General features: G+C 36.6%; 1 protein-coding gene across 23 annotated transcripts in view; it reads right to left on the bottom strand.

The window, feature by feature from the left end:
- The window catches only part of DLG2 (discs large MAGUK scaffold protein 2), a 2190999-nt gene that overhangs the window by 180851 nt on the left and 1991581 nt on the right, over window positions 1-18567 (bottom strand). For all 23 annotated transcript variants that reach the window (XM_030828789.1, XM_030828794.1, XM_030828795.1 and 20 more), the window contains one exon: window positions 13561-13675. In XM_030828789.1, coding sequence (XP_030684649.1) covers window positions 13561-13675 — 115 coding nt within the window. The remainder of the gene's footprint in view (window positions 1-13560; window positions 13676-18567) is intronic.

The raw sequence follows: 18567 nt of genomic DNA, 5'->3' as shown, positions 1-18567 counted from the left end.
AATAAACATTAGCAGGCATGGTGACACACACCTGTAGTCCCAGCTACTTGAGAGGGAGGTAGGAGGATAACTTGAACCTAGGAGGTTGAGGCTGCAGTGAGCCATGATTGTGCCACTCACTCCAGCCTGGGTGACAGAGCAAGACCCTGTCTCAAAAATAAATAAATAAATAAATAAATAAATAAACCTATGTACAGACATATTGTATCAAATAAAATTAAATATGTGACAACTGTTTAATAAAACCATATGAAACAATAGGTAGGGGGAATAGAATAGCATGCTTAGGTCCTAGTCCCAGTTTAGTCTCTTATGAGTAAAATTGAAATCTCATCTCAATATTTCTTCTCTGAAATGGAGATAATAATAAAACCTATCATACAGAGCTTTGTCAGAATTAAAATAATCTATGTAAGGGGCTTAGTCTGCCTCTCCACAGCCTTGTCAGCATCTATTATTTTTTGATTTTTTTTTTTAATAATAGCCATTCTGGGTGGTGTGAGATGGTATATCATTGTAGTTTTGATTTGCATTTTTCTGAGGATTCGTGATGATGAACATTTTTCATATGTTTGTTGACCACTTGTGTGTCTTCTTTTGAGAAGTGTCTGTTCATGTTTTTTGCCCACTTTTTAATGGGGTCGTTTTTTGCTTTTTGAATTACTTAAATTCCTCATAGATTCTAGATATTAGACCTTTGTCAGATGCATAGTTTGCGAATATTTTCTCCCATTTAGGTGGTCTGTTTACTCTGTTGATAGTTTCTTTTGCTGTGCAGAAGCTTTTTAGTTTAATTAGGTACCACTTGTCAATTTTTGTTTATGCTACAATTGTTTTTGAGAACTTAGTCCTAAATTATTTCCAAAGACCAATGTCCAGAATGGCATTCCCTAGGTTTTCTTCTAGGATTCCCATAGTTTGAGGTCTCACATTTAAATCTCTAATCCAGCCAGGCATGGTGGCTCATGCCTATAATCTCAGCACTTTGGGAGGCTGAGGTGGGTGGATTAGTTGAGGTCAGGAGTTCGTGACCAGCCTGTCCAACATGGTGAAACCCTGCCTCTACCAAAAAATACAAAAATTAGTCATGCATGGTAGCATGAATCTGTAGTCCCAGCTACTCAGGAGGATGACGTGAGAGAATCACTTGAACCTGGGAGGTTGCAGTGAGCTGAGATCACACCACTGCACTCCAGCCTGGGTGACAAAGTGAGACCCTATCTCAAAAATAAATAAATAAATAAGTGATTAATTATTTCATCCATCTTGAGTTAATTTTTGCATATGGTGCAAGGTAAGGGTCCACTTTCATTCTGCATATGGCTACCACTATCTAGAACCATTTATTGTATAGACAATCTTTTCTCCATTGCTTATTTTTGTCAACTTTGTTGAAGATCAGATGGCTGTAGATGTGTGGCTTTATCTGGGCTCTCTTTGCTGTACCATGGTTCTATGCATTTGTTTTTGTACCAGTACCATGCCATTTTAGTTAGTATAGTTTGAAGTTGGGTAACGTGATGCCTCCAGCTTTGTTCTTTTTGTTTAGAATTGGTTTGGCTATTCAGGATCTTTTTTGGTTCCACATAAATTTGAGTGTTTTTTCTAAGTCTGTGAAAAATGACATTGGTAGTTTGATGGTAACAGTGTTGAATCTGTAGATTGCTTTGGGCAGTATGGCCATTTTGACAATATTGATTCTTCCAATTAATGAGAATGGAGTGTTTTAAAATTTGTGTTGTCTATAACTTCTTTAACAGTGTTTTGTAGTTCTCCTTGCAGAAATCTTTTACCTCCTTGGTTAGATGTATTTCTAGGGTTTTTACTCTTTTTGGGCTATTGTAAATGGAATTGCATTCTTTATTTGGCTCTCAGCTTGAATGTTATTGGTGCTACTACAGAAATGCTGCTCATTTTTGTATATTGATTTTGTATTCTGAAACTTCATTGAAGCCATTCATCAGCTCCAAGAGCCTTTTGGCGGAGTCTTTAGGGTTTTCAAGGTATAGAATCATTTTCAGTGCAGAGATAAATTGGCTTCTTCTTTTCCTATTTGGATGCCTTTTATTTCTTTCTCATGCCTGATTACTCTGGCTAGGCCTTCCAGTACTATGTTGAATAGGAGTGGTAAGAATGGGCTTCCCTGTCTTTTTCCTGTCCTTAAGAGGAATGCTTCCAGCTTTTGCCTTTTCACTATGATGTTGGCTGTGGGTTTGTCATAGATGGCACTTATTATTTTGAGGTGTGTTTCTTCTATGCCTAGTTTGTTGAGGGTTTTTATCATAAAGGAATATTGAACTTTAAAGTTTTTCCATGTCTATTGAGATCATCATTTGGTTTTTGTTTTTAATTCTCTTTTTTTTATTTTATTTTTTTATTTTATTTTATTTTATTTTATTATACTTTAGGTTTTAGGGTACATGTGCACAATGTGCAGGTTTGTTACATATGTATCCATGTGCCATGTTGATTTCCTGCACCCATTAACTCGTCATTTAGCATTAGGTGTATCTCCTAATGCTGTCCCTCCCCCCTCCCCCCACCCCACAACAGTCCCTGGAATGTGATGTTCCCCTTCCTGTGTCCATGAGTTCTCACTGTTCAATTCCCACCTATGAGTGAGAACATGTGGTGTTTGGTTTTTTGTCCTTGCGATAGTCTACTGAGAATGATGTTTTCCAGTTTCATCCATGTCCCTACAAAGGACACAAACTCATCATTTTTTATGGCTGCATAGTATTCCATGGTGTATATGTGCCACATTTTCTTTATGTGGTGAATCACATTTATTGCTTTGCATATATTGAACCAACCTTGCATCCCAGGAATGAAGCCTACTTGATGGTGGTGAATTAACTTTTTGATGTGTTGCTGGATTTGATTTGCTAGGATTTTGTTGAGGACTTTGGGTCTATGTTCATTAGGGATATAGTCCTGTGATTTTCTTTCTTTCCTTTTTTTTTTTCTTTTTTGCTGTATCTTTGTCAGGTTTTGGTATCAGGGTGACAATGGCTTTCTCAAATGAGATAGGGAAGAGTCCCTTCTCAGTTTTTTGGAATAGTTTCAGAAGAATTGGTTATCAGCTCTTCTTTGCACATCTGATAGAATTTGGCTGTGAATCCATCTGGTCCAGGGCTTTTTGTGGTTGCTAGGTTTTTAATTACTGATTCAATTTAAGAATTCAATATCATTCTGTTCAATGTTTCAATTTTTTCTGATTCAATCTTAGAGGTTGTGTGTTTTGAGGACTTTATCCATTTCCTCTAACTTTCTAGTTTGTATGCACAGAAGCATTCATAATAGTCTCTGAGGATCTTTTGTATTTCTGTGAGATCAGTTGTAATGTCACCTATGTCATTTCTGATTATGCTTATTTGGATCTTCTTTTTTTTTTTTTTTCTTCGTTAACTAGCTAGTGGTCTACTGATCTTATTTATTGGTTCAAAGAAACAACTTTTGGTTTTGTTGATTCCTTATATGGATTTTGGAGTCTCAATTTTGTTCAGTTTTTCTCCGATTTTAGTTATTTTTTTTCTTCTGCTAGCTTTGGGGTTTGTTCTTGTTTTCTAGTTCCTCTAGATGTATATTTAGATCTTTAATTTGAGATCTTTCTAAATTTTTGATGTAGGCATTTAGTGCTATAAGCTTTCCTCTTAACACTGCTTTTGTTGCATCCCAGAGATTTTTGTATATTGTATTTCTGATTTCATTTATTTCAATTTTTTTTTATTTCTGCATTAATTTTGCTGTTTACCCAAAAGCCATTCAGGAGCAAGTTGTTTAATTGCCATGTAATCGTGTAGTTTTGAAAGATCTTCCTGATAGTAATTACTATTTTTATTCCACTGTGGTCTGAAAGTATGGTTGGTAAGATCTCAATTTTTTTGAATTTATTGAGAATCACTTTATGGCTAAACTTGTGGTTAATCTTATAATATGTTCCATATGCATATCAGAAGAATGTATATCCTGTGTTTGATGGGTGGAGTATTCTGTAGCTGTCCAATTGGTTCAGTCACATTGAAGTCAAGAATTAAATTTAAGTCAAATTCAAGTCCAGAATTTCTTTGTTAGTTTTTCTGCATCTATGATCTAATGCTGTCAATGGGGTGTTGAAGTCTCCAACTAACTATTATTGCATGACTAAGTCTTTTCATAGGTCTAGAAGGTTTTATGAGTCTGGGTGCTCCAATGTTGGGTGTGTATATATTTAAGATAGTTAAGTCTTCTTGTTGCACTGAACTCTTTATCATTGTGTACTATCCTTCTTTATCTTTTTTTTTTTCTGTTATTGGTTTAAAGTCTATTTTATTTGATATAAGAATAGTGACTCTGGTTAAATAACTTTTGAAAATTTAATCTGAGATGATTACCAAATAGAGTTGCATATTAATTTGATTAACAAGGGGCAAGAAGCCTAGTCAGTAAACCATTTGCAAGCCATGACATAATTAGCTAAAATGTTAAATACAGTTAAACTCTCTCCAATCTGTAATCCATTCATTTTAATTGATTCAGCAGTTACTATATGCCAGACTGTCCAGATGCAGAATTTAAGGAGATGAAATCTCCATCTTCGAGATACTGACAGTCCAATGGAGGGGGCAGATGAGTCAACAGACAGGAAAGAGCATGTGAAAACTGGAGGAGAGCTGTTTATGTGGTCCACAGGAAAACAGAGGAGCATGTGCTTGACTCCAGTGATCATTGGTGGCTCTCTTAATACCGTTTTCTATTTAATCATCATCTTTAACTGCTAATCAAAAAGTTCATTCCACAAGTATTTAAAGTTAATTTAAAGAAGTGTCAGACACTGTTCAAACACTGAGACTTAAGGACAAGTGATTTATGTCTATTTCCTTGTTCCCTTGAAACTAACCTAACCTACATGATTGGCAGTTGGGCAGGGGGAAGAGGGAAGCTCCCTCAATTTTTTCATGCCCTCCCCTCTCACCTATCCTCCTGTGAGCATTCTGTGTCTTACTTTTTACTGTTCTGTTCTCCTTTTTAGCTAGAGCTGTCAGGTTTGTTCTAGAAAGTAGTCATTTTGGATTATGAGGCAAAGTACCTCCTGTGGAGATGAGAGATTTCTGGAAATAAGATTACCACGGGATTAGTGGAGAGGTAAGCAGAATCTAGGTTGTAGGAATGATCCGTGGTCTCCTTAATGGCAGAAAAGAAGTTTTATTAATATTTTTATTTCCAGAGTCTAGCAGAGTATGAGGTAGATGTCTGTGGCTCAGAAAAGGTTTTCTGGATGAATCAATTAATGACAGGCCAACCACTAACAGTAATGAGATCTGGATTCTAGACCTTGAAGTAGAAGAATGGAGGAAAACATGATGGTCAATGGAAGAGTCACTCATGATAGTTTTGTCCCTCTTCCTACAGAAATATAAAAATTAAAAACCTTTTAAAATCAGGTAGCCTATGATTGCAGGGGAAAGAGGAAACTCCCAGATCCACAATAACTCCTCCTTCTTTCTATTTCTGGCATAAAATTAGCTGCCTAAAGACAAAGCCTTTTATTCCACAATTAAGGATACAACTAAAAATGCAAATCCCTAAAAGAGTAAGCATTATGCTAATGGGTCTCAAAATATAAAGGAAGAATCAAAATCTATTCTGCTTTAAAGAAGGCACCAGTTTAGGAGGCAGGCTGTAAGTATTTGATGCAATAAAAGGAACTCCCCTTTGCCTAACAAGTCCCATATAGCAGCCTCCTTCATACATTCAGTTTAACGTCATCCTAACAACAAGCCTGTGAACTAGGTACTATGTCCATTTTATAAATACGACACTCAAGTTTTAGCAAACAATAAGCTCTGCACAACTATCATTATCCATAATGATAAGTTATGAATTCCGGATGAGAAGCCAGATCTACTTGGAGGAAATCAGTACAAAGTATAAAACAGAACTTATATCATCAATATGAATTCACCCAGTGTCCTTACAAGCCTAGACTCTGTCCAGACTTCCTGCTTCATCCTGTTAAACTGTTTCGGGTACCTGATTATGTTCCCCTCCCAGTTACCTTTGCCCCCACTAAGATTTTAAGAGAGAAAAGTAATTCTGAATTCAAGAAGTTTCTATTTCCTATTCTGCTGCAACATATCATAGTCAATCTGTTTCTAAGTGAATAACTAATGATGTTGCTAAATAAGAATTATGAGGAAATGAATGTGTGCAATAAAAATACCACTGTCAGCTAGCCCTGTGCCAAGTACTGGGCAGGGGGGTGCACACAGCTGACTGTGGCATGTTCTCTGGGAAACAGCTAACATGTTGGGTCCAAGATTGGAGGGGAAGAAGACAAAAATGTGACTTATAACACAGTCCACAGATTTTAGGGCTTTGCCTTCAATGTTCTCAAGAAATCCATTGCTAAGTGAAGCTGGAAGCAGTTTGTACCACTGGAGTGAAGAATCCTGCCATTCCACACTCTTCTTTATCATCCCCAGGATAGTAACCAGCAGTTAAATGGGGCAGGAAGCAGAGTGAAAAGATATGTTTGCTACTATAGAGAAAAATAAATGACCACGGTGTCTTACCTACATGATGATGTAGCTTTTCCCTCCCACCAAAATCAATCAGGTGGGAACACCCTTCCCCCAGAATAAAAGCTCAAAGGTGAAATATCTAGGATGGAATGTGTTTTCTTGAGACTGCCCTTGACAGAACTTCAAGCCTTAGTTCCCAGGAATAGAAAGACTAACTGTGTTGAGAATGACGTTCACCCTGGGCCCTTCCCTTACTTCAAGTTCTCTCACTAAGAGGGTATGGGCTGTGCGTACTTGTCTAAATTCACTATTAAATTAGGTCCCAATTTAAAGAGTTTGTCACACAGTTTAGCAAACAAATGAAACAGCCTGAAAGGCCTTGCAGCGCCACATATTTTCTGGAAACCCCAGTAGCAGCAGGTAAAGCCTGCATCCTGAGGATACGACCAGACTCGATGCACTTGGTGTCAGCCCAGCTGGTATTGGATTTCCATAGGATTGTTCAAATACCTTGGCTTATATTTTAATATTTTCTCTCACATTTGTATAGGAAAGATAGTCTTGGAATTAATTCATTTAACAAATGTTTCCTAAGGAGAATTCTTTGTGCCAAGCACTGTGGCACAAAGCAGTAGAGCTATGAAACATCAAGACATTACTGGGATTTGCAGGTCCAGTATTGAATAATATTGATTCATTTCAAAACACTTTATCATAAATGCTTAACAAGGACCAGAGTAGTCACTATCTTAACAGGATACTGGCACACCGAATCCAGCAGCACATCAAAAAGCTTATACACCATGATCAAGTGGGCTTCATCCCTGGGATGCAAGGCTGGTTCAACATACGCAAATCAATAAATGTAATCCAGCATATAAACAGAACCAAAGACAAAAACCACATGATTATCTCAATAGATGCAGAAAAGGCCTTTGACAAAATTCAACAATGCTTCATGCTAAAAACTCTCAATAAATTAGGTATTGATGGGACGTATCTCAAAATAATAAGAGCTATCTATGACAAACCCACAGCCAATATCATACTGAATGGGCAAAAACTGGAAGCATTCCCTTTGAAAACTGGCACAAGACAGGGATGCCCTCTCTCACCACTCCTATTCAACACAGTGCTGGAAGTTCTGGCCAGGGCAATCAGGCAGGAGTTTCAAATATTAGTGGTCTTCTGGGCAAATTTCACTTCAGGAAGTCAATAGGCATGTTGTAAAAATCAAAATAGGATAATAATTGCAAGGCACATAACACATGGGGCATCAGAAAATGAATTACCATAATGGTCTGCATACTATTTGGATTGCCTATAGATCTAGACTGTGAGAAACTTGAGGAAAGGGGTTCTGTGGTCTTATTCATCACAGTGCCCTTAACATCTACTACAGACTGGTACACTGCAAGTAAGTACAAACACCGTATTTATTGAATGAAAGAAATCAAGGCATGAAGGAATCAATGTATGAATGCCTTGGGTTAAATGAGGGCAAGAAGCTGACCTGAGTGGGTTTGTCATATTACATAGCCTTTGAGGCAAAAACTGTCTCAGGTAATAGCAACTTTGAGTAACGTATAGACTTAGAACCACTGTAAAAGAAATAAGACTTTGAAATTCAGAACGAAACTATGAGCAGAGGGCTGGAAAGGGGTGAAGAATGCCGAGGGGAAATAGAAGAAATCATGTGGTTAGGAAGACTGATAACATATATGAAGACTTGGAATGGCTACTGTATATGCAGTGATTCTTTCTATCATGTGGCTTCTACTGAATTCTTTTCAGGTTCTACCTCTGGGTAGAGCCTTGTTTGGATGAGAAATGCTGATGAGTTGACAGAGCTGAGCATTCTGGAGCCATGGAATGCTGGCCATCTCCTTCAGGCTTCATGGGGTCCAGAAGAGCAAAAATCTAAAAGTCATCAGAAAGTCTGTCCTTCTTCCTTTGCTGAAGGCAAGCAATGGGATGAGAAAGGCTTATCTCACTGCTGAGAAAACAGTGTCTGAGTCACAACCAATTCTGTGGTCTCTCTGTCTGACAGGGAAAAGGTGGCTTCATAATAAATGATGAATATTACCAACATTTATCAACTACTTCCCGTGTGCCAGATATCTAAATTCACTATTTTATTTAATCCTCACAACCACTTTATGGTATCCTATTACTATACTCATCTTCGCAGACAAAGAAAGTAAGCCCAGAGAGACTGATTCATCCATGGTCACAGAGCTGGGATGTGGCAGAACCATGATTCACATGTTTTTCTATCTGGCAGAATCTAGCAACTGTGTGCTTAAATAGGATCTGAATGTCCATGCTCATGTTGTCTAGCTATGTGATCTTGGGGGAATCATTTAACTTCTCCGAGTTTCAGTTTCTTCATCTATAAAATGGAGGCAATATTCCCTGAATCATAGGGTTTTGGGGAGAATTCTATGGGATAACACATGTAAAACAATAGAATAATGGTTGATCCATAGAAAATGTCTGACAAATTCTTCCCTCTATTTCTACTTCCTCATCTGTGTCAGGGATAACTGCCTTCCAAGTTGGCTACAACACCAAGGGTCTAAGGATCCTCAATATGTTTAATATAAGGTAGTAAAGACACTCTCTTTTGTTTGTCTGTGTACCATGTTATCTGCCTGGAATGTTCCCTCTTGTCTACTCCATCTGTAAGCCATAAATCATGACCCATTAGTGAGTTATTAAATCAAGTTAATGAGCTATGATCTCCATTTTTTAAAAAGAAGAGAAACAGAATAGAAAATAACAAAGTACACTGTATACAAAAAGTGTTACTACTATTTAACAAAAATGTTCTTTCTGTTTTATGTGTGTATGTATTTACTGGGTCAGGATAAATAATGTACTTCTTACTTTGCTTCTAAATATTTGAAAGGCTCTTGGTTACCTCATATAAGAGCTTCAAGAATTATTTAGATATCCTTCCATGGAAGCAATCAAGATTCCAGGCCTTTCTAGAGCTAACAGATCTTTTCATATCACATTGCATTTAATTATCTTCCCTTCGTCTGTCTTCCCCAGCAGACATAAGTGTTTTGCAGACAGGAAACATGACGGTTACTGCTGCGTCCTCAGTGTCCATTATAGGTCCTGGCACATAATATACACTCAAAAAATGTTTGACGACGGTCTGAATAAATCACAGCAACTGTTTCTTAAGTCCACATTCAAAACTCAGAGGTTATTTGCTTGAACTCTCAAAATCGATATCTTTTATTAACAAGTGAACAGGGCTGAGTTTTTCTTTTACGTTCTTTCTGTGACCTTTTTCTCCTTCCCCTTGGTGGAATGATTTGCTTTTTTTCCTTGCCCTCCCCATTCTCCCAGCATCCTGGGTACTCTAACTTTCCTTTTATCAAAACAAAGGATTGTTCTTTAGAAATTTGCACTTTTGTATAAATTTAATCCCCTATATCTTTGGCTTCTCCTAGTAGCATTTATACAAAAGGTGCATCCCTGTTAGTAGCAGGAAAAAGCTTGTTCTTTCTTTATCATACCAGTTTTTATCAGCTAATAGATAAGAAGAGAAAAGGATATTTTAGAGGTAGGGAGATCTTCATGAACTCATAAACTCACTCCTCCAAGGCAGTGAACGAGAGACTCAAAATACATGCAATAAAATTCATATTCCAGTAGCTCAGGAGCCTAAATGCATCTATGTTTGAAGAATTGGGCAGCATTTTGAAAAACATTTTATTCATATTTGTAACTTTATTTACTTTTAAATGAACTACATGTTTCACAATATCTTACTGCTATGTGTTTCACAATGCAGGAAATATACAAGTAGCATATTAAATCAAACATACCCAAATCATTCCCACAGAACATGAACAGTTAACATTAGTAATAATCAATTCCACTTGCACAGCACCACTAAAGTACTTCAAGCACTTCACACAAAAGATTAAAGGAAAAAAATTATAACTAGATTAGAAAATAGAGAGGGTTGGCTCATGTTTAAAATACTGCCTGGCTCAGAGAGTGCTGGTTACCACTCCCTTCAAAATTTCAGGTAAACAAATTGCTACCACCTGGGAAGATCATTGCTAGTGGGGAAATAAAGGCAGCTTCTGCAAGACCCCAGGAAGGTACATTCTCTCTGACACCACCAGGACCAGGGCTAGAGTTGGGAGCATGCGTGTGAACATGCGTGTGTGTGTGTGTGTGTGTAGGGTATGGGAGGTAAATCCAAAGGGAAGAATGGTTTTTCGGTGCAAGCAAATATTTTACTAAGTCAGCTAAATTGTTTCTCACAGAACAAAGAAGGTGCTTGCTTTCTGATTTAGCTTTTGGCTTCATAGAAAACTATAAATAATACCAAAGAAATCCCACAATCCTACAGCACAGTTTATCCTGTTCAAAAACCCCAAAGACATTTGTGTTAGAATTTCTCCTCTCCTTATTCCTTAATCAAAGAGTCCAGCACTGTGCTGACAGAAGCAGATTGGGAATCACAGCTAAAGTGTATTCAACAGCTGACACCACATAAACTAAGCCCTTAGGGAGGCAGAGTGATGTGGGAAGAAGTATGGGACTGGGGGTAGGGGAGCTGATTCTGCCACAAATAGCTGTGGGATCCCAAGCAAGTCTCTGTCTCTGTTCTCCTCGGGCCTCAGTTTCCTCTTCTGTAAATTAAGCAGAGGGCCCAATGATAGCTAAGTTTCCTTCTAGCCCTAGAATTACATAAAGCTAAGCAAAGTGAGGAGAATAACACCATTTTCAGGATGTTATTCTCAGATTTGAGACATCCTCTTATATTTATATAATCAGAGAAACCCTGCTAGTAATTTATTCTGAGAGAGCAAGTAGTTGACTTTCTAAAATAAGCACAACTGACCATGGTCCTATACCAGCACTCTAGACAAAGCAAGCATCTGTATGAAGATCCTGCAGCCAAAATTAGTATTAAAAAAAGTACAAAGTACAAACTTGTTGAATCCTTTTTGGTCAGAATTTCACTTAGGCCTTGCTTCTTGCTTTTTTTTTTTTTTTTTTTTTTGGTTTGTTTTATCACTTTTCATGAGATTAAGGCCAGGGGGCTCTTGTAAGTTCTTTCTTTCTGATTCGCTGATATGACTATATGCATGGCCCATATTTCTTCTAATTCTATGTCTCTTAGAGTCATTTAGATGTTAAAGTCAGCCCTCTAGGTAAAAAATAAGTAGTAATAATTGAACATTTGGAAACTAAATACCATATTTGTATATTACAGAGATTTCATTTGGGGACTTTCTTATGAAGTGTCAAGTATTTTTGAGTCTCATTAAAAAGAGGTTCCTCCTTTCAATACAATCTCCAACCATTACTTTGTTACTCTAAGTCTTTGTCTCTTCTGTATGTTATACTTTTATTTATGATTTTAGAGAATAAAGATTTGAATCTACTACTCTTTCAAATAAGTGTATTAGTTTTATATAATATCGTATCACTTCATTTAATTTTCTTAATCTTCCACAACTTAATAGCTATTGGCAATATATTTCGGCAAATTTCTTCTAGTATCTGAACAATTTATGCATTGTACCTCTTAATAAGATAGTTGGTAATTTTCCCTCCGAGCTTTATTTTATATAACCATTTCAGTTACACTAACTGATTTAGTTCTATCCTATTAACCCAGCTGACTTCTTTCAATTTGCTACCAGGGACTAAAACATTTCAAAATTTAAAAATATTTTGTAGCATGTAGACCAGCAATACAACATAAGAGAGAAGAAGAACCACAAATGGAGCTTGTTAACTTTCCATCGTATTTGTAATGTCACTAAAAGACACGTTCTAGGGTGTTTCTGAACAGTCACAGATTACAATTAAGGGTATCAAAATAATCTTTTGAAATGGAGTTGGCCAAATTCGAAGGGTTAATAACTTGTTTATCTTAATCTCAGGGCTTCCCTGGAATAAGAAGGGACTCTAGGCTTATCAGTTCAGTCGGGAAATTAAGCCCTATGAGAGAGAACCTGTGCCTTCTAGAATCTCACTCCCTTCTTAGCCCTGCTGTGAATACCAAATACACACAAAACTTTAGAGCCAAAGTGGAACCAACAACAAAAGTTCAACTCAAGTATGTAAATTAGTATCTATAACATATACTTCATGCCTAAAATTTCAGGTAAGAAGGATATGACCTCAGGTTGGAGTCAGATTGAATTCAGGCCAGAGTGGGGAGTAGAGAATACAATAAGAATGGGCATGGTTCTTCCATATGGTACATAGACTCATGTTACCCATTAATTAGGCATCGCTTTCTTCCTTTTGCCTGTTAGTACTTATATATTTTTAAAAGTACAGTCATCACTGATTAAGTTTGGAAGTAATACAGGAAGCTTGTCTTGGAAGAGGAGCATGTTATAGTTGAGTGTTGATGGATCTTACTCAAGAGGTAGCTACTAGGATGAAAGACTGGAAGGCATTTCACATTCAATCAATCATTTATCTTTTTCTGGTAAATTAATGAGTTTTGTCAGACAAGGAACAAGTAATTTTATGGTCTGAGAAAAAAATTGGTAGCAAGATGACACAGAAGGAAGTCTTTCTGCCAAAACTTGTTAGAGAAAAGCACATAACTCTTTAGAAGAATGCTGTGGATTTTAAATTGATGCACTAAATAAAGTTAATGCAAGCAATATCAGGCAGGTGAGGAGATAATACAGGAATATTTTCTTTTCACACTGATGGTAAGCAAATGTCCAAGGGTTTGGTCCACATATACCATTTAAGATTTATTAGAAATGAAAGTGTTTCTTCTCATTATTTTTATTGCAACCTATGCTGAGCACTTTATCCTGGATCATAACATTGCCAAAGAATAACTTGATAAAAGCAGGCACCTTTAACTAATTTAATCTAATAACATTTCAAACATTTATTCCAAATGCTTAAACATAAGGTCTTTCAGTAGTGTACTGATGAACATGGGTCAAGTAGGACACATGTTCTGTTGCTACATGGTGTTGCCTTTGTTTTCTCAAGTTGAATTGCTCACAAAGTGCAGATAGAGAAATACTCCATTGCCTACCTGACGTAGAGGGAGCGTTTCTGATTGGTTCGCAGGGATCCGGACCCGGAGCTCATGCTGTGGTTCATCATCTGCTCTCGTAGGTCATGGATTTTGGCCTCAAATCGAGCGTAATCTGGGAATGAAAACAAAGGTAGCAAATTTGGCTCTATGCCTTCAAGAGTTAGAAATGCTGCACAGCCCAGGCAGCCCCTCACCCACGTTGTTGGTTCCTTTGCCAAACAATGGGGAGATGCACAACTCAAGGGTATGCCTGTTTACTATTATTTATTCACAGACATTTATAAGAGGAAAATGATAAATCAGTTATTTCCCAAAAGGTACCTAGAAAACACACCACCATCAAATTCCCAACTTGTAATAAGTCCATGGGGGCTGGGAGAGGGAGGATGGGGGATCATAGGAAGAGAGGGAGGTAGATGTGGTTATAAACAGGCAACGTAAAGTATCCTTGTGGTGATGGAAATGTTCTCTATCTTGCCTGTAGTGGTGGATATTGGTAACCGCAGGTGTGATAAAATTACACAGAACAAAACACACACACACACACACACACAACTGGGGAAAATCTGAATAATATCGATGAATTGTGTCAATGTGAATGTCCTAGTTGTGATAATATGCAATAGTTTTGCAAAATGTTACTATTGGGAGAAACTGAGTAAAGTAGTTATTTCTTACAGCTGCATGTGAATCTATAGTTACCTCAAAAACAAAAAGCAAAGAAACAAAAACTCCATGGGAATCCCAACTCAATGGGGTATTGAGGAAAGACTCTAGTTACTCTCAGCCTGATATAACAGACAATCAAGAGTTTGGTGATGAATTGTGTAAGAAATGTCATTTAATTTAACTGTTTTGTTAGGGGGTGGGGGTCTGCTAGAATTTGACCACTTGGGATCATACCTCAATTTTGTCCTATAGCTTTGCCCACATGCCAAATTTTAGAAATTTTCAAACATTAAAAATTACGGGTATAAAAAAATCAAAGACATCTATATATTATACCATTGCTATCGTTTCACAGAAAAAAAATATTTTTGGCATGTCAACCCAATAAAAATACAGAAAGAATAGGTTCTAAGGTACTTATTAACACAATGAACATGTAAAAAGAAACGGCTTTTGATGTTTCAATATATTTTATCATAACCTGGAAACTTCTATCATTTCCTTGGCAAAACAATGTCTTGCTTTAGAAGATTCAGCAGGCTTAACTTACCCACAAATAAACTTAAAAATGTTAATTGAAATTATAAATGGTTCTTTTAATTACAAAGAAACTCACCATGAAGAATTTTAATAGAGTAAATCAGTACATTTCAGAAAACAATTTGATTTTCAATTCAATTTATTCACAACTTTAATAAAACAAGGATGAAAGAATATAATAAAAGATTATCTACTTACAGAGTGTTTCAAATTCTTTATAAGAATAAGTTCTATAAAATGTAATTTCATTTCAACTTACTGGATATGTATTGATTAATGTAGGGATAGCTTCTCTAAAAGATTTGACCTTAGTTTTCAGCAATAAATAGATAACAGGAAAATAAACTGAATCTTAAATATTTCTCAAGTTTAGTACACAACAGATAAACCCGTAATAGTTGGCTGGAAATTTCTGGTGCATAAGCAAAGTCTGGTATTATCCAGATTTGGAAGGCTTCCTGCTCATGCTTAGCTTTGAATAATTAAGTCCTAAATGATTAAATAAGCAGAACACATATTTAACAACATATTTAAGGTAAAGATCTATTGACTATAATTTAGGAAAATGTATTTCATTTTATAGCGAGAGAAAACAATTATTTATAAACATCAATATGATACTGTATGCAGGCCAGGCGTGGTGACACACACATATAGTCCCAACTATTTGGGAGATGGAGGCAGGAGAATCACTTGAGCCCAGGATTTCAGTGACTTATGATCTCACCACGGCACTCCAGCTTGGGTGACAAAGAGAGACTCTGTCTTTATTTAAAATTTAAAAAATAAAGATACGATACTTTATGCAGATTTAAATCATTTTGAGCAAGTCGTATTTTCTTGCCACCTTGGAAGAGTCAATTAACATTTATTGCTGGCCACATGGCAGACAATATGCTCAATGCTTCATGGGCATTATCTCATTTCTTTTTTAAACTACAAAACGAAGTCTATGGATGTTGAAAATTTTGAAATATATAGAAAAACACAGGATAAAAATTGAGAGGCTCTCGTCTCTTCTGCCTTCCCTTACCTTCTCTCTCACTGCTCTCTTTCCCTACAGCTTACCCTAGTGGTACATATACGGTTGTGTGCTGGATATATATGTGTGTGTTTGTGGATAGCTGTGTGTGTACATACACACATACCCATACAAACAAGACCATAGCTATTTATTGTATTAAGACTTTTACCCCGTTTTTAATAGTGTGATTTGGATATTTTCCTGCCTTCTACCAAATACATAAATATCATTTTTCTTAACACTCTTAATACTCTATTCCATAGTTTAGATGGTATTGAACAACTCCCTTATCATTAGATATTTAGGTTTGTCCAGCTTTTTGCTATCATAAACAGGGATCTTGGTGTATGTGTGCATGTTGACAGCAGGTTAGTAGAACACCAGAAGTGGAACTACTGGTCAAACCTTTGCACAAAAATCATACAGCCTCTAATAGCATTTCCCAGAGAAGAAAATGGCCTTGTCTGGAACACAGATCAAGAACTCTTAATTTTTTCTGATCCATGCTTTACATTGCCACTTGATAAATACTACATGTCACCTCTGAGTACCACTAAATCTCCCATCTAGAGAGATGGGACACTCTCCTTTATACCTTTGATGACTTTACTACCCATGATAAAAGCAGGAGATCCCACCTTCCAGCTGCCCCTTCTTAAACATCTAACTCTGTGCAAGTCCCAACCCTCATTTAATCACTTTGCCACTTCATTGTATGCATCACACCAACTTGCAGTTATTGTACAGTTGTTCATCTTCCATTAGACTGAGCCCTCTGAGGGCAGGAAATACTTTTCATTCTTCTTGGAACTTCCTTTTCCTAACATAGTGTCTGAGATGCTCAATAAACTTTTGAGTGAATAAAAAATAAATGAGGGAGTAGAATACCTAGACGAATTCAGTTATAAAATGGCTCCAGGTACTGAAATTGTCCATTTTCATTTTTATGTCTTTGCAATAAGAAAGATGAACATGCATCTCCCCTAGTACTACTTTTTTCAAAACTAAATATTCTAATTCCAAGGCTTTATTTCTGTCAAATCACTACCACTTCCAAATTCTTCTGCTATTTTTATTGTTCTCTAGGATCTCTCCATCAAAATCATGTCATACATTGGAAACAATTCTGACATTTCATCTATATACAATCAACACTTTGTTACGCTCTTGTAGCTGCCACATTTTTTATAACACAATAGGATACTTGCCTTAATAATAAATTATATTTGCCTTACAGTATGGCTTATTAGATACCCAAAATGTTTTCTGCCATGCTTTCGAAATGTTTTGACTGCATGACATTCTATGGTGTTAAAAGTCCCCAATATGAATGATTTATACTGCATTTGCCTTAATTGGAATCTTTCCTGTTTTCATCTTTTCTACTTTGACAGTCATCTTAATGTAAATCCTGTGTCAGAGGTGCTTATCTGTCTCTTTGCTACTTTTCTTTGAAAACTAAACATAAACACAAGAAATTTCACACAGTAAAACTAGTAAGATCTGGGTTTATAAATATAAATGGTGTGTCTATGGTGGCAGAGCTCTGTCTCCAACTTCTTGGAGATAAACAAGTTTATAGTTAGAAATGCTCTAGAAGTAAACAGGAAACCTGCTACACAAATTGTGAAATGTAAGTCTTTATGTTTTATAGAAGTACTGAAATTGTATTTCTCAACAAGTTAAAACAGAAAAACCTAACACTACCATATCCATTAAATATTAATTCTCTCTTCCTCGAATGTTTTACTCATATCTATGCCTGTCCCTTTGGAACATTTTTCAGTCAAATTCATAACATTGTCTTGATTCCAAGCCTCAGGAGAACATTTGAATGAAATTTTCAAATGCTTCAATCTTTATATCATCCAATGTGGAATTCATGTTTACTGAGCACCTGCAATGAGCTAGGATCTGTACTACATACTTTAAAAAATATATTATTTTTCCTAAGAAAGTTCTGAGGTACATATATTATTTTACAGATGAGGAAACAGAGGTTCAGAGAGGTTAACTAACTTCACGAAAGTCATAGAGCTACTAGGTAACAGGGCTCCTTGGACATGGAGCTAGGATTCAACCCTGGATCGCCGTGAAGCCATTTGGTTTCCATGACATCATGACATCAGTTATAACACCACAATTGTTTAGAATGTAAGGCTTGTTGAGAATGTAAGGCCTCCTCAATTCTCCATCCTTCCCCTCTTGACATCTTGCTCTTCTTCCCTTCATCTATTGCGTTAGTCAGGTGCATGCTGGTCTTCCCTCTATCAAACTGTAAGCTACTTGGAGACTTGGGATGCCTCACTCATCTCTATTCCCAAACCTCAGGGTCTGTCATTCTACCTTCTGTATAGACAGGACTTTCATAGTTTTGAACAAGTCAGAACCTGAAAGAATTTGCTTCCAGAATAGGACACTGACAGGAAAATTAAGCATGATCATGCCGAGGTATAAAACAATATTAAAGTTGCAGTACTTTCTTCTGTCCTGCTTTGCATGAAATAGGTGTCTGGTAAATGCTTTTTAAATTACAAGCTATTTTATGTTTTTGGGGGATTTTCTTCTGTAACAAGAAGCAAACCACTGAAACCCAACTCCTGAGCTAAGCAAACACTTTAGAGGAGCTTCATGAAACATTACCTCCAGCTAGTTCTTTCCCCACCTCTATGTATGATAACCCATTTTTTCCTCCACATTTTTGAGTATGTAAAGCCAGTTGTTCCTGACTAGGTGCATTTAATTTGAGGTTCTGGCGTTTGTTTTCACTT

The sequence above is a fragment of the Nomascus leucogenys genome, chromosome 15 (genome assembly GCF_006542625.1).
Source record: "Nomascus leucogenys isolate Asia chromosome 15, Asia_NLE_v1, whole genome shotgun sequence".
In the NCBI taxonomy this organism is placed as follows: Eukaryota; Metazoa; Chordata; class Mammalia; order Primates; family Hylobatidae; genus Nomascus; species Nomascus leucogenys.
The sequence above is the reverse complement of the archived record's forward strand: the minus strand, read 5'-3'. Positions and strand labels throughout refer to the sequence as shown.